General features: G+C 39.9%; 2 protein-coding genes across 11 annotated transcripts in view; one reads left to right on the forward strand and one right to left on the reverse strand.

The window, feature by feature from the left end:
- Positions 1–8,561, forward strand: part of NUCB1 (Nucleobindin 1) — a 234,851-nt gene extending 226,290 nt beyond the window's left edge. The window contains exon 10 of the mRNA XM_068226126.1: positions 8,325–8,561. Within this exon, the coding sequence (XP_068082227.1) occupies positions 8,325–8,348 (24 nt within the window). The 3' untranslated portion in view covers positions 8,349–8,561. The remainder of the gene's footprint in view (positions 1–8,324) is intronic.
- The window catches only part of LOC136863993 (glutamine amidotransferase-like class 1 domain-containing protein 1), a 717,178-nt gene that overhangs the window by 7,290 nt on the left and 689,838 nt on the right, over positions 1–20,050 (reverse strand). The window contains exon 9 of one of the 10 annotated variants that reach the window (XM_067140479.2): positions 1,531–1,655. The exons of the other annotated variants lie outside the window; for them this stretch is intronic. Within the exon in view, the coding sequence (XP_066996580.2) occupies positions 1,652–1,655 (4 nt within the window). The 3' untranslated portion in view covers positions 1,531–1,651. Of the gene's footprint in view, positions 1–1,530; positions 1,656–20,050 lie in introns of those variants that run through there. 10 annotated transcript variants of the gene reach the window in all.

The raw sequence follows: 20,050 nt of genomic DNA on the forward strand, positions 1-20,050 counted from the left end.
CTTTTAATTAGACTACTGATATCTCCAAAATGAAGATGTTACAGACGTGAAATTTGATTTTTGCAATCTGCTTTAAAAGTAAAGAAACACGTATTCTCGGAAAATCCAATGAAGGGGGGGGGGGGTGAAAGAATTGAAAAATTAATTGACTTAATTGTATGAGAATACATACATCTAATAAAAACTAAAGTTGTTACAGACGTGAAAATTCGTATTTGGATCACCTTTAAAAACAAAGAAAAACGCGTTTTGGTGGGGGAAACCATCTTGGAGGGCGGGAGTGTAAAGGAGTTGAATTCCTTTCATGAGGACACATAAATAAAAAACTGAAGAAGTTAGAGTCGTGATAATTGGTATTTAGTAGATCCTTTACTATTAAAGAAACAAGTATTTTTTGCGGGAAAATTCACTTAGGGGGGGGGGATTATTGTGAAATGAAGTGAAAAAGGTAAATTATTTTTATGGGGATACTTATATCTCAAAACTGAAGGTAATAGACGTGAACATTGGTGTTTGGAATCTCCGTTAAACATAAAGAAAAAAACATTCTTTTAATTTTCTTTTGGGGGGGGATGGCGGTAAATAAACTTAAGGCGGTGGGGTGTAGAAGGAGGTGAGACCAATTGATTTTACTGTTATTAATGTACTTATAAGGATCCTCCGTTGCTCAGGCGGCAGCACGCCGGCTTCTCGCAGCTGGGTTCCGTGGTTCAAATCCCGGTCACTCCATGTGGCATTCGTGCTGGACAAAACGGAGGCGGGACAGGTTTTTCTCCAGATACTCCGGTTTTCCCCATCATCAGCCATTCCAGTAACACATAATAATAATAATAATAATAATAATAATAATAATAATATTCCGGACCGTCGTCAAATCTGCGGACCGCGCTGGAAACGGCTCCTGGACGGGTAATGACTAAGAATGCAGTCCGGCCGCGGGTTCAGTACCGCCAAGGCACCCAATATGACAGCACGCCAGATCTCCTGAAGGATTTTATCCATATTAAAAATATTATAGGAAAAGATGGCAAAGATTTACGGACCCAACTGACCGGGAGGAATACCTGAGCCTAGCCCGGGATGTACAAAATCGATTGCTGGAAAGGAAGATTTAAAAATGGGAGGAAACGTGCCGTAAAATAATAGAAAACCAGTCAGATCGAGAATTTTGGTGGATTCTCGCAGAAAACGAGTCAGATAGCGAATTTCGGCGGATTATATATTTAAAACAATAAGCATTCAATTATAAATTTCAGTATAATACCGTAGCAAAGCATGGGTATCTTGCTAGTAGAAAATAAAATGCCTCTTACCACAAATATATTTTCCCATATTTATAATTAAAGCCACTCAGACTTGTTACAAAGGAAAAAACTCTGTGCTCTGCTTCAGCATATTTACGTTTAAATAAAATTTAAATCGCTAACATTGTAGCTACAGTTTTACGAAAAATAATTCCCATATCCTAAAATCATGCATAAAAAAGACTGGATTTTACTCAGCCTTAGTCCCTTTGATACACCTTCGTCAGCTCAGGTGGTCCATCTTGGAGGTCTTGGTACCGATCCATCACCTCTGAGATGGTCGCCGACTGCATCTGTTGATTGCTAGGTTGAATCTCCACTGTCCTCGGAGAGTGATGACTCTCCAGTTATCTAGGCACAGAATATGCACAAGTTTAATGCATGTTACGCACGTCAGCTTCACCGCGCACAACCTGTCGAGTTCTTTGATTAGCAAGTCCCGAATCAAAGAATATTAATACAAGGTATTTCGATACAGCCCGCACAATCGAATCCATGACTCAACACTGAGTTAGCCTGTATGTTACTGGAAAAGTACATTTGTTCCTACACATCCCCGCAGTTATCTCGGGTAAGCATTGAATAGTAATAATAATAAGTTTAAGAGTTACACAGTGTTCTCAAAACCTGACACAGTTTGTTCACACACTATTAAAGTTGCGTGTGTTAATACAGCACACAAATTCATTTGAATTAAACAGTTTTTAGCGATTTCCACATAACAGTTCACTAAACAAAGGAATACTGGAAGCTCGCCTAACATAGGTCCGCATCTCGCGAGAAGAAAGATCCAAGTGTGTGGGCTGACGCTTCTGTAGCCATTTAACAAGTAAGAGGCTACCCCCTCTCGAAACTCTCTTACAGCCTGTTCACGGCCTATCAGAGGCAAAAAGTGTGATAATTAGGTGACCAGTACCCACCTAATATGAATGAGACAAGTCTGTACGAAATCCGATCTGGAATCTCTCGTAATTAATAGATATCTCTCCTCGATTTCTCCCCTCCTTGGGTGAATCCCCTTGTCAATAAGGTGTGAAGAGATGAGCCAGATGGCCCCCAGTACTTTTCCATGGTTATGTAACCAAGTATTCGTTCTTTAGCAGTAGATTATTAACAGAAAAGATATCACGCACTCTAAATAAATTCTCAAAGTACTACCAGCTCTCTGGATCAAAAAGCAAAGCTGGAATATGAATTTCATTAATTTTTTCAGCGTAGATAATCAGGTTGGTCATGCTGATTTAAAGATGGCTCCCATATTTTGATTTGAAAAAGTTTCCCTCTCCCACTCGACTACTGCATGAGGTGGAGGTGACTTCTCCTAACTTTCATCCCGGTGGTTTACTGACTCGGCCCCACCCGCAGCGTCAGAAGCTTCAATCTCTCGCGATCTTACCACTAGACAAAGAAAGGCTTGCGCAACAGATCGTAAATAAAGAAAAATTTTGCAATAAATTTTATAGGTTTTTCTTATGTCTTGCCAGTATGTTGGTAGGTATTGATTTAAAACTTTTCTTCTCAAAGTAGCATTGTGTCTGGACTTTAGACGGCTAATCCTGACCGTAGGTCATCGGTTCATGCCCCTGTCAGGCGCAATACTGACATTCTGTTTTCACTTTCGTTAATGATATTAATATATAGTTGAACATGCAGTACTTTTCCAGGCTTTTGACAAAATTAATCGGCACACACGTTTATATAGGAGAACGTTATTTCATGCAATAACTGCTTATGATATACTAATCAAGCTTACACTTGTAGTTATTGGGATGCCACACAGATCGCAGCACAGGAAAATCTGTCTCAAGCGAGAGCATTGCCAATCACTAGTCTGTACCGCGCAGTCAATTCGCTCAATTATATTAAGTCTGCTAATTATCAAATAGTTCACTTCTATTGAAAAAATACTGATTTTATGCACTGAAATTTATCCCAATTGTACCCCTGAAATCCCATTTTGAGAGTGAAACACACCTACTTTCCAATGGTGATTATAAGGTTGAGGGATAAATTTGATTGTAATCTAAGAGGCACCTGTCCAACAGGCAGGACCTAGTGTTTACAGTGCACTATGTCTTCTGGTATAGGCTAGAGCAATTTTGTTACTTTCATAGATCTGTCTCTGTCTTATCCTTGGCTTTGAAAATATGAAAGTGACTGAGGTATGAGCAATGCTAGTAATGCCATTCCTTATGCAGCCACTTCCAGCTATGAATGGTGTGAAAATGTTGCTCATAGGGTCAGTTGGTGTATGCATTTCAGTGGGCTTGGCAGACTGAAATGTAATAGCAACTCTGGCTCGGTGAGAAAAGCAACAGGAAACTACCTCACTCCTCATTTCCCTAGTATGCCTCTTCAGTAATGTCTAGGCCATCTATGACAGCTGATGGCAGAGCTGTTGAGGATCCCACCAGCGGCATCGTTGACGGACTGAACATACATAAACCCTACTCACAAGCCTAGAACTCTTCATTTTCAGTTAGTCCATCTTTATCAAAGAATACAGGTTGAGAGGCAGGTAAAAATTGTGACTGCCAAAATGGTGCGGACCATGAACAATGAGACATAGGAAAAGGAAAGAAGAAAGTCTTGATTTGAGTTGAATGTCAATACTAACTATAAACAAATATACAAAATAAGTGTCTAACACACTGGATTTTGAACAAGATGTTAATGACTTAAATTTTATTTATATATATTGTGGAATTACAAACCATTATTTGTACCAAAAGATCTTAGAAGTTGACGCTAATTAGGAACTAATATTTAGAGGCCCCATGAAGAAACGAAGAAGATAGGAACCATTATTTGCAACCAGGAAGGCAATATTTTTTCAGTTTCATAAAATTAAATTTATAACTTCATTCTGCCAAAAGTAATTTTTGAATAAATAAATTCATAAACTGCCTGAAAAAGAAACAACTAAAATAGAATGACATGTTTTGTTCTTGTAAGTCATCTTCAGATTCTATCAACTCTCACTCAAAAATCCTTAGAAATGTACAAACATTAAGTTTAAATTCTGTTTAAATCCTTAAAAAATTTAAATTTGGTAGTTATCTTAATGAAGTCCTCACTTCTCTCCACTCTAGCATAGAATGCAATTTGGTGTAATACCAGTACTTAGACTAACTAGCCAGCTGGAATCATGCCAATAACTGTCAACATTCCACAGTGGCTAGGTCAATGACAAGATGAACTGTACTTTTAGGCATTTTCTGCTTTGTCCCCTGAGCTCGTTTGAAAATAATTTATTTTAAAAATTGTTTTGCAGACTATGTAAGTAGGGGAAATTAATGGGCTGCCTATTATACTGGTAATTTTCCACTGACGTCAACTCTTTTGGAATTTTACTATGATATATACAGTCATCCCTTGTTGTACACACTCTCACTTTACAAGTTTTCGCTGTAACGCAGTTCAAAAAATATACATATTTATGTAAAATATTTAGCTAACAAATTTCTTCATCACCCAATCTTGCAAGCAAAACATCTAGAAGCTCTCATACTTCTGTCAAGTATTTATCGTATCTGATTAATTCGGGGAGTGGATATGGATTTGGCCAAGTATGATACCAAATTCATACAATGTCTGGTACCTGTAGTCAAAGCCCACAGGCTTAACAGAAGAGTGAATGTTGAGGGTCAATTTGAATATATTCCTACGGGAACTGTAAAGATCACGTGTAAATGTCAATCATTACCAGAATTTGTAGCACTTTTTAACATAATGTTGGAAGTACATACTTCTGTCTTCCATCCAATCATCTATTTGCAAACTGATGAGCCCAACTTAGCACACTGGGGCGAAACACTGGCAACCAGGAATGAGTTAGCTGGAAAATATATGATGTCCAATAATGGACCAACTATATTGGTATCCAATCATCTGTAAAAATGTCAGGGTATAGTGCCAAGAATTGTAGGTTGGAAAACCTGAGATGTGGATGCTGTTCAATGAATCACAAAACAGTCAAATGTTCTGTTGAGCTAGTTAAATGTATACATTATGGGTTTAATCATGCTGTGGGATCAGATCGATGTGAAATTCACAAACAACAAACAGCCCTCAAGCATATGTTTTTTTTTTTTTTTTTTTTTTTTTTCTGCTAGGGGCTTTACGTCGCACCGACACAGATAGGTCTTTTGGCGACGATGGGATAGGAAAGGCCTAGGAGTTGGAAGGAAGCGGCCGTGGCCTTGATTAAGGTACAGCCCCAGCATTTGCCGCACGGCCAACTCGCCCGGTCTCAAGCATATGATGTGTGTTGAAAGTATATATAATTTCAACAGGCAAAGGATAAATTACAACCCAGATAATTTTCCCCTTTACAGGTTCCACACATTTTCCCTCCTCTCAGAGAACCCAGTTACAAACTATCTCAACAAACTCCACGTAAGCGTAAATTTACCAAAGTAATTTACAGAAATGTACGGCAACCATCTCGTCCTGCGTATGATAAAGCGGGTTATAAAGCTATTTTGCGACACACTCCTTTAGAAAAACCACAAGATGCTTTATATCTCTGCCACTTTTGCAAAACAGAAAATGAATGAATGAAAACCTACAGCCTGTTTTCCAGTTAGTGACCGGGTCAGGGATGTAATGAATGAAACATATATAGGCTATTATTACGATGGGGTCGCCACTCCCAAAGTGATATATTAATGAATGAGAGATGCTACGAAATGAGAATGGAGAGTGTTGCTGGAATGAAAGATGACGGGGGAGTACCCAGAGAAAAACCTGTCCCACCTCCGCTTTGTCCAGCACAAATCTCACATGGAATGACAAGGATTTGAACCTCGGTATCCAGCGGTGAGACGCCGGCGTGCTGCTCTGAGCCATGGAGGCTGTTCGCAAAACAGAAAAGAAAAAAACCAACGGTTAATAAAGTTTCAACTTTAGCAGATCATCACGTTCAAACTCAATGCAATAGGCTCTTACAATCTAAAATGAGAATTCAAGCTGAAATCCAACGGGATTTCCTGATGTTAACAGAGCTTTAGGGAGAAAATTCCCAATGAAAGCATATACTTAAAGTTATTTTTAAAAAGGTTATCACGTTATTTGTAGAGGAAAAGGAGAATTGTGCAATGGAATAGCAGAAGCATTGTTCCTAAAAAGCATGAGGTATTATTATTTAATGAATTTTACCCATCATTTTATTGCAAGAATCATGGCTGAAACCCAATTTTGTGTTTAATATACAAGGTTATAACACTGAATGTATAGATGATCATGGATATGGTGGCGTGCTCAATTTAATTTCTACTAATATACCATATAAAATTATTGAATTAAACCAAATTCAATTGCTCCTAACACATATTCTTTATGATATAGATGTTGATTCCCATAGGGAAATTGAAATATTTGTTCCGAATGAGTAAATTTATAATACCAATATAAATGGTCCGTTATTGGACATTATAAATTTTCCAGCTAACTCATTGCTGGTTGCCAGCGTTTTGCTCCCGTGTGCTAGGCTGGGCTGGAAAATTTATAATGTCCAATAACGGACCATTTATATTGGTATTACATATTCTTTAACCGTTGAGATACATAATTTCACAATTGTAAACATATAATGTCCCCCAGTGATTAGTGATGGGATATTCCATTCATTTGATTCTGTTCACATTACTGAATCAATGCAGTGAGCCGATTCATGGCTCATTAGAATCGTCTATCCTATTGCATCTGTGTAGTGTGTACTGATTAGACAGCAGCAACAACGTTCAGTGCTTGCTGCTGCCATCTGGTCTTCATTCTATGAACTGTTTTGTATGAGTCATCTAGCTTTCACATTCACGTTTCTCCTGCAGCCACTTCTTTGCATTAAGTTTTGATGTTACAAAGCCTGCCCCCCACAGTGGCAACTCCATTAAATAAGTGTATAGAGTTAGATGAAAAAATATTTGTACACACAATCATCAATGATTTGCATTTATAGCTGTCGTCCAGGTGGGAGATTCTCTATCAATTGTTTGCCTAATCTGTTCTTAAATTATTTAAAAGAACTTGAAAATTTCATTATATTCATGGTAAGTACATAGTACAAAATAAATAAGTTACAAATTGAAATGCAAGACAAAATAGGTACTTGTGCAGTACTGAAAATGCTTATTATATTACAGCACAAATCTTATGTAGTTAATAATAATTGACGTAACTCAAATTTTATACACTACCTTGTGGTTTTCCACAATTCTCTGAAAGTCACAACTCTATTATATATACAGAATTAGATGTAAAATACCTGTGTCCACAATAAGTAGCCTACATATTAAATGAGATGGCGTATGACTTTTAGTGCCAGAAGTGTCCGAGGACATGTTCGGTTCACCAAGTGCAGGTCTTTTGATTTGACACCCGTTAGCCATGAAACTGGACCCTACATATTAAATATAAATCAAATAAGTTGCTTTACATTGCACTGACACAGATATGTCTTATGGCAACGATGATATAGGAAAGGGCTAGAAGTGGGAAGAAAGCGGCCGTGGCCTTAATTATAGTACAGCACCAGCATTTGCCTGGTGTGGAAATGGGATACCATGGAAAACCATCTTAACGCCTGCCAACAGTAGGATTCAAACCTACCATCCCCCGAATGCAAGATCATTGCTACGCAACCTAAACGCATGGCCAACTAACTCTGTCATCTTTTACATTTTTTTCTATCAGCAGAGGATTTTTTAAATCTTCATATTTTGTATAGGCTACCCAAGATGTACAATAGCCCACTGGTTTTCTGATTAAACATCTCTTTATTTAAGCTGTTGCATCAGTCGGCTCACCTACTCACTGTCCATGTACACCAGTGATCTCGTGATTTGATCATTAAAGTATTGTTCAATGATGCGACATACAAACTGAGAGAATACCGAGCGGTTCTTTCCAATATAAAACAGATAATTTTGAGTGGTCATGAGCATGACTCATAGTCATAGGATAGGCTAGATAATAATGTTATTGCCTTTACATCCTACCAACTACTTTTACTGTTTTCAGAGATGCCAAGGTGCCAGAATTTAGTCCCACAGGAGTTCTTTTACGTGCCAGTAAATCTACCGACATGAGGCGGACGTAATTGAGCACCTTCAAATACCACCGGACTAAGCCAGAATGGAACCTGCCAAGTTGGGGTCAGAAGACCAGCGCCTCAACTGTCTGAGCCATTCGGCCAGGGGGTAGGCCAGAGAGCTGAGCTTAATTGATTGTCGAATGTCAACTAGTTATAAAAATTCTGATTCATTAAACTAATCAGTAAATACAATAACCTAACAGCCTACCTACTTACAAGCTAGGTACTTGGAATTATGTTTTGACTACCTTTTTAACACTGCAAATAAGTCCATTTATTACTTAAACCTCCCAGTAAAAAGAAGACACTAAATGCAAGTGGGTATTATTTTCAAATGAGCTCAGTACGTAAGTCCGTTATAGCGTATGATTCTTTCAGTGTGCCATGGCTTTGTATGTATCACTGCAGCGAAAGTTCAGCTCCCCGCCAATGTCCAGTGTCCCGGTAGTGAGCCGTGTGTGTATTGTGTCTCACTGATTCGTGAGTGCACCACTCAGCACTGTCTGCTGTGAGTCAGTTGAATCGTGTGCCGTTACTGTGAACTGATTCACTTGGACACTTGAATGTATCTATACACTGCTTCGAATCATACACTCAGTAGCCAACACTACCAGAAACAGTATTTCGAACAATTTTTAACCCAGAAATGTGTACTAATAGCCGTTAACTACAATGGCCATCATATTGACTGGGGCTGCGTAAATACAACTACAAAGCATTAATAGATTTCCATTTTTTTAGTTTTAAATGATGGATCGCCAAAGCAACTATCACCCCCTGGACATCCTAATAGTGCAGAGGATTTATGAATTTGCTCTTTAGATCTAGCACATAAGTCAACATGGTATACGAGTATACGACTGAAGACACTCATTTAAGCGATCATTTTCCGATATTAATAAAATAAGGTCACAAATTCCTTCACATAAAACATTGTATGTTCTAATTTATCGCCTCACTCACAATCTGCAAGATTTTGATCCTGGATTATTCCAGGCATATATCACAGACAATATCAAATTCCCATCATATACCTCGTTAGCATATAATAAACTCTGTAAAACTATCTTAACCTATCTTGATACCTATCACCCCATTCGTACAAGAATCTACTGAGACACTCTGGGATGTGTTAAAATTTACTGGTGGAATAACCAGTGCATGGCTATGGTTAAAAGAAGATAAAGCCTGCTGAATACTGTGAATCAAAATCTGAATTTTGATAATTATATCAGATACAAAAAGTATATGGCATATCAAATACAGTTTTTCAATGCCAGACAACGAGAAGTTTCGAAAATTTTTATTAACTCTCTCAATATAAATACTAATATTAAAGACATTAGGCTGCTATTAAAACATTAGGTTATAATAAAAGAATGAGTACAAAAGTTAATATGCATTCTGAATGCATTATATGTTCTACCATAGCCTAACACCCGATTTTGTTATCCCAGATTTCAGAAATAATACAATAACGCCAATTAATGCTAATTTTGTCACACTCTTACAACCTATTAATTATATGGAATTCTTTAATATAATTAAAAATAAACCTACTTCATCCCCAGGGCCAGATTTTATCACCTATCAAATGATTAAAGATCTTCCATATAAGGCATAAAAGATAACAATTGAATATTATAATCAACTATTAAAATTGGCTACAACTCCCACAGCATGTTGTGCCACTAAATTAGAATAAATTCTCTGATCCCAATTTAATGGAGTATAGAGGGATTTGTCTAGTACCATGTTTAAGAAAAGCATTATTCTAGAGCGGCTATTACGGTGTTTTACATATTATAATACATTGCCTAAATACCAATGTGCATTTATAAAAGGTCATTCCATCACAGACCCAATAAACATACTATACTGCTGTGCAAAACTTAAGGATGAAAGTGACATTAACATGTTGTGGCACTGCCAAGTAACATAAATCGAACTTGAACCATATCAAGGAAGAACTACTACAATATGGTATGGTAGGCAACTGAAAAGAATATGCGACGAGACAAATAGATGTGACACTTTTATACAGAGATAATAAATTACACTTAAGTCACTGTGACTCATGATGGTCCCCTGGACATCACAAAAGAAGGGATATGGTTCTTAAAATGGTGTATGGTAACCTCGGACACGGACAGCTATGCATGCTCTGCTGCTATGTGTTGCCACTGGCCACAAGATTGGTAAGGAGTTCTTGTGGTAGGGTGTTCCATTCCTCCACCAGCGTGGTTGACAACTGCTGGATGGTTGTCGTTGCATGTTAATATGTCTGTCGAACATATTCCACACGTGCTTGATGGGCTTTAAGTCGGGGGAACGGGCAGGCCAGTCCATTCACCAAATATCGGGACACAACGTAATGACAGTTGGGCAAACAGATCACCCCCGTGCAGTTGCCGTGCCACTGTGGAGCGTGAGACTGGGCGCCTTGCAGTCCTGTTAAATGTGGTTGCAATCGCACCTGTTGTTTGATGCGAGTCTTTTCTTGCCTGCTGCACAATGTAGCGGTCATCTGCTACTGTAGTTGACCGTGATTGACCACTCCTCTCCTTCAGACAGCAGTACCTGTGGTTCGGAATGTTCTCCATGCACGTGAAACAATGCTGTGAACAATACCGAGCTCCTGGGCTACACTCATCAAACTGAGTATTGTATTAACATATGGCATTACTAAACATGCTCCTTAAGGCAAATTTATGTCTGTGTATGGAAAAGTCTTCTTCTTCTTTTCCTACCACTATTCCCACACCTGTGCGGTCGCGTGAATTTGGCCCTGTTTTACGGCCGGATGCCCTTCCTGACGCCAACCCTATATGGAGGGATGTAATCACTATTGCGTGTTTCTGTGGTGGTTGGTAGTGTGATATGTTGTCTGTATATGAAGAGGAGAGTGTTGGGACGTCCCCGAGCCAGAAGAATTAATCAGAAACGATTAAAATCCCCGACCCGGTCGGGAATCGAACCCGGGACCCTCTGAACCGAAGGCCAGTACACAGTCGGACTGTGTATGGAAAAGTACAATATGGTATATTCATTTTTGACGTGGCAAAGTAGATATGGTATTTACAAATAAAAGGGCAATGTTTTGTTTAAATATAATAAAGCAACCTACTATCTTTGAAAAATTGGCAGTGCTTATTCACCAATCACACGCTGGAATATTAGTTGCTAGAAGTAGTCTCAGGATTGGAGTGAACAACTAAGGTCATCTCCAAGCTGACCATCAAAAATACATGCCGATTATCTCTAAAACACGCATTAAGCAGTTTCCCGGTGATTCTTCCCCATGTAAAGTCATCCAAATGTTGTCTTCGGGCCATGTTGTAATGAATAACACCACCACAGTACACAATAACAGCTTGCTGATTGACTCACACTGCCTTGTCCCGTTCCTTCAACTGGCTCATATTGTGGGGCCAGAGCCAGTTGGCGCTATAATCGTGCTGACCTCACACCAGGTTTCTGTGCACATGTGGGAGACCTCTGGCAACATGTTACCGCACTTTCATTCATTTCCACCGAGTAGTTGATATGTTGCTTCATCTATCTCATCCTTAAGTTTTGCACAGCACTGTATTAACAGATCTTTTATTAATGAAACAAAGTAAACAGGGAACAATTGCAGCATTTCTAGATATACACACAGCATATGATAATATTGATTTAATAATATATGAATATTAACAACATGAATATTCATGCCATCTTTATAAATATATTTAAAAATTGATTTTATTTTAGGCGTCTGCAACTAGCAACTCAGACACAAAATGCTAATGCCCGGTATGCATCGAAAGGTCTGCCACAGGGTTATGTATTAAGTGGGATACTATTCCCTTTGTTCTTGAAAGAACTAGAAAAGATTCTGACACAAGATGCTTAAATCTTACTTTATGCTAATGTCATTGTAATATACTCCAATCATGTCCGTCTTGATGAATGTGGAATAAATATGAACAAAACTTTAAATAACACTATTACATTGCTTGACAGTCATGGGTTACAATTGTCTACTTCCAAGAATGTGGCTGTGAGTTTTACATATAAATAAAAATACAATAAAGAACCCTTCCGAATTAATAATATAACAATACCAATAGTAGGGGTACATAGATAACTAGGCATACACTTATATAATAATTTGTATTGGAAATTTCATTTTGAACATCTAAAATGTAAAACTCAAAAATTTACTAATATATTAAAAATTATTATAAGACGAAAATTAGACGCTGACCCCATAACAACTCTATCGCTTTATCGTAATACCATATGATCACATTTAGATTCTGGGTCCGATTATTTTGAACTCTCATTATCAAATCTACTACAAAAACTTACTGTAATTCAGTATAAAGCATTAAGATTATGCATTGATAGGCTACATAAAACACTACTCCGACGAACGCTCTACTTGTGGAAACATGCGAAATGCCCCTAAGCAGTTGAAGAATACAGTCACTCGCATAAGTATTCGTCCGCGTTCGTCATGTTAGGACAATAGCCCACAGCACCAATACAATAAAGAAGTTAATAATGTAAACAAGTAATAGTATGTTTTATTTGCCATCTGAACAGCTGAGGACATAATTTATAGCACCCTAAGCGCTGGCATTTGAAATAAATAAAAAACAATCGCACTGCTTGCAGGAAAGTCACGTTGCAAAAGTATTCATCCACAATAAGAACTCATGGAATGTTCAGTCATTGCCTAAGTATCAGAAGCGCGTCGAACGTCCTTTGGAATCAATCACGGCTTGAAGGCGTTTCACCATGGATGTCGCCAGTTTTTCTGTCACTTCCGGGCCTATTTTGTGCCATTCTTCCATGAAGGATTGCTTCAGAGCTTCTTTATTGGGAATACGCTGCTTGCTCAATTCACACTTTAATTTCGCCCATAAATGCTCTATGGGGTTTAAGTCTGGGGACTGGGGTGGTGTCTGCAGCACATGAGGTGTATTGTAGAGTAGCCATTCCCGAACAACCCGAGCAGTGTGCTTAGGGTCATTATCTTGCTGGAAGAAGTACCCACTACTAAGACCTAATTTTGCTACGCTGGGTGGTAAGTGTTGCTTTAATATATTCAAATACACCATCTTATCCATCCGTTCAGGTATTATATGGCAGTTGCCTACCCCAGCCGCCGACATACACCCCCATACCATTATGGAACCTCCTCCATATTTTACGGTTGGTTGGAGATTTTGACTTTGGAGCTCGGCGTTCTTCTTTCTCCATACACGTCGCTTTCCAGAGCAATTAAATAAACAGAATTTGCTCTCGTCCGTAAACAACACGCGTTTCCAAAATGCTGGTGGCTTCATAACGTACTGTTTGGCAAACGCCAGCCTCTTCTTACGGTTCACCTCACTTATCCAGGGCTTCTTCCGACTTGTACGCCCCTGCAAACCAGCCCAGTGTAACACACGTCGTACGGTGTCGGTACTGATGTTCTTCCCAGTGGAGGTTTGTACTTCTGTTCGAAGCACAGGTGCAGACACATGGGGATTTGTCTGGACGGTGCGTATAATGCTTCGCTCTTCGCGTGCTGTCAGCTTCCTTGGCCGCCCAGGTCTTGCTCTGTTGAGTACAGTTGCACTGGTCTTATATCGCTGAATGATACTTGCGACTGTAGTTCGCGGTATTCCGAGTTTTTCAGCAAATTACTCGTTGCGAATTACCAAGTTGGTGGAGTTGGATAATTCGTTGGCGTTCAACAACAGTTCGTTCCCTTATCTTACCCATTATACTCAAGGCATGCGCTATATGTTAACTCACCGATCACTGATGGACTGAGCTTGGTGATGTCTCATTTCCTCAATGCTGGGTTCGTTCTACAAGCCAGTGCACAAGGTGGACGAATACTTTTACGTTGCCATTCCCTAGCCCAACCACACTCATTATCATTTACTAACTAGTATTGACGTGCAAGATGTATATATTGCCGGTATTATTGTACGTATATATTGCATATGCACTGCGTATTTGTTTCTGAACGTACCCGAAGCCTTGTAATGCTTTTTTGATGTTCAATATATGAACAGGACAGATGGACGAATACTTATGCGAGTGACTGTATATCTTTCCTCCAAATATTTGCTTAAACAAATGTCCTTAGCAAGACATCTAGTACTACCTAAGTTACAGCTTTTAGTAGAATATAGACAAAGAATTCACCACAATTTAAGAAATCCTGCAATATTAACAGCCTTTCAAATTAAAAGACTGTTTTGGAACAGTATTCAAAAAGCCTCTTGTAGTGATGGGCAGTCTGAGACGAGGTCTCGAGATTTCTCGGGATTTCTCGAGACTAGCGCAGGCACAATTTCTCGCGAGAAATTTCGAGAGATCTCGAGAGCGCTGTCCCCACATTGCGCGGCGAGCAGCGTGTCGTAGGCCTACAGGCAGCCGTAGCTGAATGTTGTTTGTGCCGAGTATGCGAATAGCCAACCACGGACCTTCTCCATTTCGTAAATACGTCAACAAGGGACTAGGGCGTTCATTTCTGCCGAGATCTATTTTGAAGCAGTATAACATAATTATACAGGATACCCATTCTGGCATTGTATGCACTTGTAGGTACACGAATGAGTAGTTTAAGTACAGAACCTGACGGGTACTGTAAGTGCATGTACCTGGATACTAGAGGCGTGCGTTATTCGAACTCGAGACGAGGCAAGATGCGCCTTGCTGCATATGCAACCACCATTACGCATGGGTGGACTGTGTAATCTAAAACGCATCAGTTTGCTCCAATTCTTTCGACAGGTAGGTGCACGTCGTTATCAGACCCCACATTCAATAACATATGACCACTACTTGTGTTTACCGATATTTTGGACAGGGGAAATAATTCCTTACAATAGTGATGGGCAACGCTCTCACTCGATACTCTCGAGACTCTCGCGAGAATTACGAGACCGATTCTCCTGTGTTGCAATCTGTGCCACGTCCCAGTAATTACGAGTGTAAATTTTATAGTATACCATAAGCAGTTATTGCATGAAATAACGTTTTCATATGGAAACGTGTGAGCCGATAAATGTTGTCAAAAGCCTGGAAAAGTACAACATGTTCAGCAATGGCCCCCTTAATACCATTAACGAAAGTGAAAACAGAATGTCAGTATCTTAAACTATTCACGACTTATTTCAGGCAGACATCTTAACTGAATAATCCTGCATAATTTATTAATAACTGTAGAGCCGGGCTGAGTGGCTCAGACGGTTAAGGCGCTGGCCTTCTAACTCCAACTTGGCAGGTTCGATCCTGGCTCAGTCCGGTGGTATTTGAAGGTGCTCAAATATGACAGCCCCGTGTCGGTAGATTTACTGGCACGTAAAAGAACTCCTGCGGGACTAAATTCCGGCACCTCGGCGTCTCCGAAGACCTTAAAAAGTAGTTAGTGGGACGTAAAACAAATAACATTATTATTATTAACTGTAGATAGGATGCACACCTACTTGGATACTAGAGGCGTGCATTATTCGAACTTGAGACGAGAAAGATGTGCTTTGCTACATATGCAACCCCCATTACACATGAGTGGAACGTGTAATCTAAAATGCCCGACTTTGCTCCAATTCATTCAGCAGGGGTGATGGGCTACGCTCTCGAGACCAATTCTCGTGTGCTGCGAGCTGTGCGACGTCCCAGTAATTACAATTGTCAGCTTGATAATTATCATCAGCAGTTCTCATATGGAAACGTGTGCGATGATAAATTTTGTCAAAAGTCTAGGAAAGCACTACATGTTGAAGTATGAGCTCCTTAATACCATTAAAGAAAGTGCAGATAGAATGCGAATATCTTAAACTGTTCACGAGTTATTTCAGGTGGACATCTTAACTGAATAAACTGTATAATGTGTTAATAACTGTTATTAGGATGTAAACCTACCTGGATGCCTCCCGAGTTCTTGCGATTCAGACCGGACCAGAGGTGTTCTGAGACTATTCCTCCTCATTTATAATACCGGTATGTTTTTAAGTGTCGGATCATCCCAGAAGTTTTTCTGCCGACGTACTTTACTTCTTTTGAATAAAAAACACAGCGGGCTATGTTATGTGGCATTTCTTCAAAATAACCGACATTCACGACACGTTGCGTTTCGGACATAGTCCTCAAGTTGTCGCGTACAACTAGTGCAATTTCACATTGCACCGTCATATATCGAAGTACCTAGTTATGACGGCAATATTTTATAACATTATTACCACTAACGAAAGTCAAAACAGAATGTCAGTATATATTAAACGGTTCAAGAATTGTTTCAGGTGGACATTTTAGATGAATAACTCTTATGTATAATTCGTTAATAACTGTAGATACTGTAGGACGTACACCTGCCTGGATACCTTGCAATTGTTGTCGGCAGGGTAGCTTCTTGTGGTGCAGACCAAGTCGGAGGTGTTCTGTGACAGGTTGGTGGTGGTGGTGGTGGTGGTTATTTTTAAGAGGAAGTACAATCAGGTAACCATCCTCTATACACCACTAATCAGAGAGAGAAAATGGAAGGGATCCGACATTTCGAAAAATGAAAGTGTCGGCCAAAGGAAGACAAGGGCCATGAAGGGTGTGAAAATGAAAAACGCCCTAGGCCTCGAGTGCTGTAATACCGTCGGGGTAGGAAAAGAACAAGAGTTAATCGAGGTAGGTCGGGTAGGACAGATGAAAGTGAGGTGCCTAGCACAAGTAAGTGGAAGCAATGTTATGACTCAGCTGAGGGCCCTGTGGTCGCCAACCCACGCTCCCGAGTTAAGAGCCACATTCAGTCGCCTCTTACGACAGGCAGGGGATACCGTAGGTATTTCTGCTAGGGGCTTTACGTCGCACCGACACAGATAGGTCTTATGGCGACGATGGGATGGGAAAGGCCTAGGAGTTGGAAGGAAGCGGCCGTGGCCTTAATTAAGGTACAGCCCCAGCATTTGCCTGGTGTGAAAATGGGAAACCACGGAAAACCATTTTCAGGGCTGCCGATAGTGGGATTCGAACCTACTATCTCCCGGATGCAAGCTCACAGCCGCGCGCTCCGTAGGTATTATTAAACCGCCCCCACCCACAGGTTTTTTGTGACGATTCCCCTTTATAGATATTATGCGTTTTTAAGCAGTAGCGGAGATTGGGAATTAGAAGTGAGGGGACAAAAAACTGCACAGACAAGAAGAAGAACCCGGGATTGTGGGATAATGCGACGAGGGTGTATATAAAAGTGAAAAAATTCTACAAAATGGTAAGTTTTTGAAGCTCTCTGAGCGAGTTTCGACAGAGAGGAAACAGTTTACGAACTTAAGTGCGGTAATACGAGTTTTTTTGAGATGTTGATTCAATGCTATACAATAAAACTTTCATCAAAGGAACAATTACACATGTATTACAATTTAATAGAAGTAAGGCGTGATAAAACAAGACAATTTATTAATTGACTACATACTAAGAAAGTAGCAGACACTAAAGAGACTGTCAGACTGACGAATGCGCACGGCAAGCGGGTGAATCATACCTCAGTGTCCATAACTTTGGCAAATAAAAGATTGCCACCCTTCCTCACAGCACATGCAAATGCAAAGTCTTCACTACTTACTGTGGCGCTATACAAATTGGTTAGCCGCGACAAACGACATTTTGTGCGTATTTCCGTCAAAACGTTTGTAATAATTTAAGAAAATAGAGTCAGAGCTGAAAAGACAACAGGGCTTGAATAAATTGCTTTTAAAATATAATCACCAGTTTCAGTAGGCTAAAATGGAATACAAATGCAACGTTTTCTCCACAAAGTGGGGGCAACTGCCTCCCCCCCCCCCCTATCGCCACTACTGTTTTAAGTGCCGTATCATCCAAGAAGTATTTCTGCTGACGTGTTTTATTCCTTTTGAATAAACAACACAGCAGGCTACGATATGTGGCATCTCATCAAATAACGTATATCCATGACTTACGTTGCCTTTCGGACATCGTCTTAAAGTTGTCGCGTACAATTAGACACAATTACGCATTGCACCGTCATATGTCGAAGTACCTAATTATGACGCGAATACTCTATAACACTGTAAGGTAGTGATGGGCAGTCTGAGACGAGATCTCGAGATTTCCCGAGTCTAGCGCAGACACTGTTTCTCGCGAGAAATTTCGTGAGATCTCGAGTGCGTTGTCCCTGCATTGTGTGGCGAGCAGCGTGTCGTAGGCCTACAGGTAATCGGAGCTGAATGTTGTTTTCGCCGAGTATGCGAATCGCAAACCACGCACCTTCTCCATTCCGTAAATACGTGTCAACAAGCGACAAGGGCGTTAATTTCTCTCATTTCTAGCGAGGTCTATTTTGACGCAGTATAACATAATTATAAAGGATACGCATTTGGTCAGTAGCGTAGCCAGGATTTCAGTTTTTTTTTGGGGGGGGGGCATTCATCCAGAATTTTATTTTTATAGGTGTCCAAACTTCCATCGTTTAGGTGGTGTAGAATACCTAAAAAGGAAATAAGTGTCCTTGGATCCAAGTAAGAGTCGTGGATTCGTGCGGATTCCGGAAGCTGATAGTAATCTTCTTCTTCTTCCCCCGCTTTTCCCACGTATGGGGTCGCGGGCGCGAACTGTGTCGCACATGTGGATTTGCCCCTGTTTTACGGCCGGATGACCTTCCCGATGCCAACCCTATATAGAGGGATGTAATCAGTGTTGTGTTTCTTTTGTGGTTGGTAGTTTAGTATGTTGTCTGAATATGAAGATGTTGGGACAAACACCCAGTCTCCAGCCAGAAGAATTAATCAGACGCGATTAAACTCCCCGACCCAGCCGGGAATCGAACCCGGGACCCTCTAAACCGAAGGCATCAACACTGATCATTCAGCGTATGAGTCGGACTCCGGAAGCTAATATTAATGTACATTATACATAAAATGCTTAATAAAAGTACATTTGTTAAAACTCCTGGGGTGTCTGGACTCCTTGGACGACAACCCCCTCCCCTCCGGCTACCTCTGTTACTCCTATCCCAATATAACTGCAGCATTTCATATATTCAGAGTACAAGTGAAATGAATGCAAGAATAAACAGTTTGAGTAAGGATGCAATATTCTGGTTTAGAATAAATACGGTAATGTTATTATAATAATGGTCATGTGATAAGCAATAAGACATTTTATACAAATAATGCGGCAAACACACACACACACGCGCGCGCGCGCGCGCGCGTCGAATATAGGTTTCTCATCCTTCTTGTCCATCGCTAGATGATGAAGGCAAGAGAATGATGGCCCATCGTGACTCATTTCGACATTATAAACAAACCCTAGATGACATAGACTTCGAATCTAACCGCATCTTAACAAATCGCACAAAGCAGTTAATCAGAAATATTTTTTTTATATATTTCCGGAATTTAGCTAACAACTTAAATTCTAATCGCGCATGGGACCAACTTAGAACTCTGGGAATAGGAAAACATCAACAGTGACAGACAACTCCTCACATTCCACTTGACGAACTGGACGATTACTTTAGTAGAATAAATATTCAACCTACCCAAATTAAATGCACTGACACCGCCCTCCCCTCCAGCCAATCCACCATTCACATTTCACAGTGTCACAGAAAATCAGGCTTTGTACTCGATTAAATCAAAGACTACATTGTGTA

Source organism: Anabrus simplex, chromosome 2, assembly GCF_040414725.1.
Source record: "Anabrus simplex isolate iqAnaSimp1 chromosome 2, ASM4041472v1, whole genome shotgun sequence".
Classification (NCBI taxonomy): domain Eukaryota; kingdom Metazoa; phylum Arthropoda; class Insecta; order Orthoptera; family Tettigoniidae; genus Anabrus; species Anabrus simplex.